Source organism: Diabrotica undecimpunctata, chromosome 8, assembly GCF_040954645.1.
Source record: "Diabrotica undecimpunctata isolate CICGRU chromosome 8, icDiaUnde3, whole genome shotgun sequence".
Lineage (NCBI taxonomy): Eukaryota > Metazoa > Arthropoda > Insecta > Coleoptera > Chrysomelidae > Diabrotica > Diabrotica undecimpunctata.
The window spans coordinates 98,068,826-98,075,923 of NC_092810.1; the positions used below are offsets into that span (position 1 = coordinate 98,068,826).

Consider the following 7,098-nt stretch of genomic DNA (forward strand, 5'->3'; position numbering starts at 1 on the left):
TTTAATCACGGATGGTCTTTGGCTAGGACCACACCCTACTCTCCAGCCCTCTATGTTTCTCTCTATAATTAGTTTTGGAACCTCAGATCTGTGATGTCGTGGCATATATGTGCTATATGTCCTCACGTTTTTTTTATCTTCATTTAGGATTTATGTTAACAGTTCTCTGTTTTTCTAATCTGTTCAAAATATTGTCATTTGTGACATTGATCCAACTAGGTATTCTAAGCATACGCTGTTATATCCACATTAATTTTAAAGTCCTTAAGGCCGTTCATTTTATTTATGTTCATGTTCCGAACCTGTACTCTTTACAATAAGACAAATTACATGTAGAATTTAATATCAACCTAACGGCAACAATCAATCCAACGGTATCCAAATGAACTTCAGTAAATTTTTCTATAACCACATATTTCGTTTATTTCAATCTTTGAGTCCTAGATTCGATTATGGTGACTGAACGTGTGAAGGTCGTTCTGTATGTCGAGAATCGTTGTTTAGGTTTTTAAAGTGAATATTTGGATTGTAAATTTACTAAATTTTGGACATATAAACATAAAAGTGTAGTGTATTGGAAACTGCTGTTGACTCTTGCCTGCGAGTAAGCGTAAATGTAATATTTAATATCTGACTATAATTGTTGCACTGAACTGTTTATTTTGTTTATCTTTGAACTTTTTTGTGCTCATTAGTGAAATACTAATATATTTCAAATCGCCTTTCGCTTTACGCCAATTTTAAAGGCAACCAGTAATACGAAATGGTGTGTTGTTGTTATCTAGATACTGGCCAATAATTACAACCACTATGGATAATCCTAAACCTGTTGCTTTTGACTACAAGGGCAACAAAATTGAACAAACTACTTCAAATGTAACTAAATCAATAATGTTAACGAATGACGGAGAAAACAATACACCTACAACTTCATACGTTGCTGCAGCCAAAACAAGACCTAAACCTATTTTTCCAAAAAAAGAACAAGCAATTATCATACATTCTCATCCCAATCTTGTGTTATTGGACTACGTTAAAGCAGTTGGAAACATCGTTAATCCCAAAAATGTTTGTTTTGCATCGAAAATATCAAACAACCGAGTGTGTATCTACTTATCAAGAACCGAACTTGTAGACCAGCTTATATTAGAGCATTCCACTGTAACTGTAAATTCCGTTGAGCTGAGTATAAGAAGACTAATTTCCCCAGCTAAGAGAATATTAATATCAAATGTCTGTCCATCCATACCTAACGAGGTCATAGAACAGGCACTCAAAGATTTCGGACTTCAAATGGTGTCGCCTATATCATTATTAAAGTCAGGTATCCCAGGAGATGAGTACTCGCATATTATGAGTTTCAGACGTCAAGTCTACGTTATTCCAGCTACTGAGAACTACGAGCTTCAAACGTCACTTTTAATACAGCATGAGAATATTGCATATAGAATATTTTTGTCTACAGATCGTATGGAATGTTTCCTTTGTAAACAGCCTGGACATACAGCAAACAAATGTCCTAACATAAATACACAAACAACCTCATTGCCGCAATCAAATAATTTATCATCAACATTGTCAACAACTACAATAGTTGATACAAATTCTGAGAATATTCAAGCAACTACATTATTACCAGCACCAGGTGTCAAACGACTGCATTCATCAACTAATGACACAAATTCTCTTGAAGACCAGACATCCGACGTTGATGTAATGCCCCCTCCTGAGCACTCCTCCAGCACTGATAAACCAAAATTAGTTAAGAAGAAACCTAGGATGCAGTCCACAAACGAAGCTATTCTATCAGAAAACACAAAGACAATTATACAAAATCTCTGTAACACAAATCCGAATGACTATTCGTTAACAGCTGATCAGATTATTGCATTCCTCGAGAACTCATTTGGCAACGGCAACCCAGTAATCGAAGCTCTGCAAATTACTACAGATATACAGGTCCTGCTGGACGATATGTATAGGATATATCCTTCGTTAACAGAAAGATCTGTTAAGGGTAGAGTTACTAGAACAACGAAAAAATTAAAGAAATATTTAACTACAGATAATAGCAACGCTGAAGTATCACAATCATCAACTGACGACGATTATCTCTCAGATACGTCACAAAAGTACCAAAAATCTACCTTTTAATTACTTAGTTACTTTTCAAATTAATTCAATGGAATTGTGACGGATTCTATCCGAGATACGAAAGAATCCAACAATTGATCGCAGAAACAGAAGCAGATTTTATATGTTTACAGGAGACAAACTTTAAAGATACCAAAATTGGACAACTTAAAAATTACGAAGGTTACCATTGTCTACGAAAGGACTTCCTGAGAGCCAGTGGCGGCACCTCAATTTTTGTTTCCAGAGATCTGTTTTCTACACATCACATACTCACTACTGACATTGAAGCAGTCGCAGTCTCCATCTGGTGCCCCAGCAAAATTACAGTATGCAGCATTTACATACCACCTAATTACAAACTTTCAGAAGAGGAACTGTATGATTTAATCCATCAACTCCCCACTCCTTATCTTCTTGTGGGTGATTTCAATGCACATAATATTATGTGGGGCTCTGATAAAACATTTGGAAGGGGAAAAGTCATTGAAAATGTATTAAATTGTTCTAGCACTTGCCTATTAAATACCGGATCAAGCACATACTGCAATATATCTTCTGGCACATTTTCAGCAATTGATTTAAGCTTTTCTGACCCAAAGTCATCATCTCTATTAAACTGGCATGTCCTCGACAGTCTCTTTGATAGCAATCACTTTCCAATTCTGATTTCAAATAGCGAGAATAAATCTAGCAATTATAATGTACCCAAATGGCGAATCGCCAATGCAGATTGGATTGGCTTCTGCTCGTATCTCGAAAAAAAACTTCCACTTTTGTCTCTTTCTGATGACGTAGACGTATCTCTGAACCTTTTTATCCACTGCATTATCTCTGCAGCTGATTTACATATTGGCAAAACTTCTACAACCTATAGACGAAAGAAAGTACCATGGTGGAATAAGGACTGTGAATATGCAGTTCGTCAATGCAAAAAAGCATTAAACAGATATCGAAGAACTCGAAATAACGAAGATTTTGTGCAATTTAAAAAACTAAAGGCCAGAGCAAAATACGTGCTAAAAGAAAACAAGAAAATTTCATGGAGAGAATATACTTCATCACTAAAAACCAACACTCCTTCTGCCGAAGTATGGACGAAAATACGACAAATGCAGGGCCGTAAGACAAGTTTTGGTATTCAAAGTATAAGCTATGAAAACATCGTTATCAATGACACACAACGCATTGCCAATTTACTAGCTGATACGTTTGAACAAAAATCCAAAAGACAATACTCAACTAACATATCATCAGACACATTAACCGAAAAGGCCTCCACAATAAAAACTGTACAAGAAATTGATCCTATTAACACACCATTTACCTTAGAGGAACTAATGACGGCACTCGATTTGTGTAAAAACACAGCCTCTGGTCCAGATGACATTCCTTTCATATTCTTAAAGAAATTATCGACTCCTTGCATCATTGTTTTATTAAAATTTTACAACGGTATTTGGAACAGTTATAATTTTCCTAAGCTTTGGCGAGAATCATATATTATACCAATTAAAAAAGTTCATAACCAAACACAAAGCTTATCTAATTCATATAGGCCAATATCACTGACGTGCACCATGTGCAAATTAATGGAGAAAATGGTAAACAAAAGATTGGTCTGGTTTTTGGAAAAAAATAGAGTTATTTCACCGGCACAATCCGGTTTTAGATCTCATCGCTCTACATCAGATAATTTGGTAATTTTACAGTCACATATTTCCGACTCTATGGCCTGTAAACAAGATTTATTAGCAGTCTTTTTTGATGTAGAAGGAGCCTTTGACACTGTTCAAAAATCTATAATACTCCAAAATCTTCAACAATGTGGACTTGGTGGAAACATATTCTACTTTGTGCAGAATTTTTTAGATGATAGAACTTTTAAAGTTATTTTAAACGGAAAGCGGTCATCTACTCGTATCCAACATAATGGAGTACCACAAGGTTCTGTTATAAGCACAACTCTGTTTAGTTTGGCATTTAATGATGTAGGCAAAAGTATTCATCTTCCAGTTAAACACGCATTATACGCTGATGACCTTGTACTCTTTTGCAGAGGAAAGAATACCGAAACAACCTGTCGACTAATGCAAACAGCCATTGATAATATAGAAAGGTGCTCGAGGCATATTGGGCTTTCCTTCTCTTCTCAAAAAACTAAAATCATGAGATTTAGCAGAAAAACGACAAAAGATAATCCAATTTTGACATACAACGGAGTATTACTAGATGTTATTGATCATCATAAAGTCTTAGGACTGACCTTCGACTCCAGACTTACTTGGAATACACACATACAGGAAACAAAAGGCAATTGCTTAAAAAATATTAATATTCTAAAAAGTTTAGCACATTTTCATTGGGGAGCCGACGAAGAGGTATTGCTTACAGTTTACAGATCCATTATTCGCTCAAAAATGGACTATGGTAGTTTTGTCTATATGTCTGCCTCCAAGTCACATCTGAAAGCTCTTGACTCCGTACACAATACGGGTCTTAGAATCTGCTTAGGTGCCTTCAGATCTAGCCCAGCTCAAAGTATGTACTGTGAAGCTAACGAACCACCACTCTGGTTAAGGAGACAACATCTTCTTTTGTCATATGCAGCTAGCTTATCAACCAATCCACAAAATCCAGTCTATCAACTAATTATACAACCAAATAATCTCATTAATCATTCTCAGACCACTAGAGCTGCACAACCCCTCTCTTGCATACTAAACTCTATTCTCGATGGTTTTGATCTTTCTGCAACTTCACCCTTTCATATCTCTACACATCCTCCGTGGCATAAGCAACTTCCGAATGTCAATACTTCCCTTTGCTCTTTTAATAAACATGATACTCCTAAAGCTGTAATTAAACAATTGTTCCTAGACATACGTAATCGAAATCAGTTTCGTAAAGTTCTTTATACAGATGCCTCTAAAAATGATGTAGGGGTGGGTAGTGCTGTTGTTTCCTCTTTCAGCACTACAAAACTAATCAAACTTCCTGCCGTTTGTAGTGTATATACTGCAGAACTATATGGTATCGTCGAGGCTTTTCGTATGTTGGAACCAACTGACCGCAATGTAGCGATTTGCACGGACTCCTTATCGTCAATACAAGTAATCAAAAACATGTTCTAAGATCATCCTCTGTTAAATTTAATACATGACATATATAATAAACTTACGGATCATGGAGTAAGTGTCACTATTGTCTGGGTACCTTCACATGTAGGAGTTGTAGGAAATGAGGCTGCAGATGTAGCCGCAAAAGAAGCTTCTACTTTGGATATACCTATATCAAATATCCAGTTGCATAATGATATTAAGAAAATTTTTAAAAAGCGTATATATGACAAATGGCAAGCTAATTGGAACACAACTCAGAGTCACTTACACGATATACAGCCAGTTATACCTTCCTTAGAGCTACCACCCATGCCCAGAAGACACAAAGTTATTCTAAGAAGATTAAGACTTGGACACACTCGTCTTACACATGGCTTTCTAATGGCATCTACCGATCCACCTTCATGCGGCCATTGCAGCAGTCTCTTAACAGTCAATCATTTTCTTATAGAATGTCCGCATTTTTCTGCTAAAAGAAAACAACACCAGTTGGGAGATAATATTAAAGCAATGTTAACTGAAACTCAGAAATTTGTAAACCTGTTTAATTATTTAAAAGACATTGAAGTGCTTAGTAAACTCTAAAGTTTAATAATTATGTGTAACGGTAAAATTTGTAAAAAATAAGTACTGTATATTGTCAAATGTAAAATTGTATATACTTTATATTGTATTATACTGTCATCGTGTCAATGACCTCGTAGTCGAGACACGTTAATTATAATAAAAAAAAACAAAAAAAAAAAAAAATCTTTGAGTCCCACTGGAACACAATCAAAAGTGCATTACATGAAATCCGGCAGACTGTTGAATTTGAACTTCCAAATATCTCTAGAAACGAAAAAGCTGTCATCCGAAGATTAAGAATAGGACATACCCGATTCACATATGAATATTTAATGAAGTCTGAGCCGAAGCCCAATTGCCAAATCTGCTCAAGTGTATTAACTGTGAAACACATCCTGATTGAGTGTCCCCAGAGTGCAACATATACTCAAGTCTAATATCAAAGACGTTTTAATCTCGCCCGATCAAGTCTTTACCCCAATTGGTTTCTTAAAAGACATTCAGTTGTTCAACAGAATATGACCCCTTGTTTTCCATGTACTTTACTTATATGATATTATTTAGTCATAGGTTCTAAGCTTATAGATTAACTGTAGCAATTAGTTACATATGCTTATTGTAATTATTATACAAAATATTGTTTGTGTGAATGGTCATTGCAGCCGTGAAACATTAATTTAAATAAAAAAAAAATCTTTGAGTCATGCATCGATTTTTTTCCTCGTAGTTAATAGCTAAAGCTTTTTGTAGCTTAAAAGAAAGCTTTGTGTAAAAATATTTTAACAAAAATTTAAACTATATATTTGCCAATATCAATATTTATTTATTTAATGAAATATTTAATATATCAATTCCAATTCACTTTAATAGATGAAATTTAATTCCTTTTTCCATGGAACTATTGACGTAAACGTCAATAATGTATTCCAAAAATGATACAAACTTTTATCCTTTTAATTTTATTTCCAGTGCATGAAAATTAACATTAAATTAATCATTAACCATATATTTTAAAAGTTTAATTAAATTGGAATACAAAACCTATTTTAACAATATTAATCGACGTTGGGCGATAATTCCACTATAATACAGGATATCTAAAAAAGTTATGTACATAAAATGTAGAAAATTATATTCTCCAGGCTTGGAAAATATATTATGCCAAATTTCACGTGGTGATTAATAACTACGTTGTAAAGCAAACATACAAATTTTTAAATAGGACGCTTATTTAGTTCCTCATATTTAGATTCCTCTCATAAACGCTGTTCTTACA

At 34.5% G+C, this 7,098-nt stretch overlaps 1 protein-coding gene across 1 annotated transcript; it reads left to right on the plus strand.

Annotated features, from left to right (window-relative positions):
* Window positions 1-2,579: 2,579 nt before the first annotated feature.
* Window positions 2,580-5,840, plus strand: LOC140449016 (uncharacterized). Its single transcript, XM_072542158.1, has 3 exons — window positions 2,580-3,588; window positions 4,129-5,184; window positions 5,269-5,840. Exons 1-3 carry the CDS (start codon window positions 2,580-2,582, stop codon window positions 5,838-5,840), a joined length of 2,637 nt encoding a protein of 878 aa, XP_072398259.1.
* The last annotated feature ends 1,258 nt before the right edge of the window (window positions 5,841-7,098 follow it).

Coding starts and splice junctions, on each gene's coding strand:
- LOC140449016 (XM_072542158.1), top strand. CDS start 2,580: ATGTGGGGCTCTGATAAAACATTTGGAAGGGGAAAAGTCATTGAAAAT. Junction 3,589..4,128: donor TTTATTAAAATTTTACAACG/GTATTTGGAACA, acceptor TTAATGATGTAG/GCAAAAGTATTCATCTTCCA. Junction 5,185..5,268: donor TGGTATCGTCGAGGCTTTTC/GTATGTTGGAAC, acceptor ACATGTTCTAAG/ATCATCCTCTGTTAAATTTA.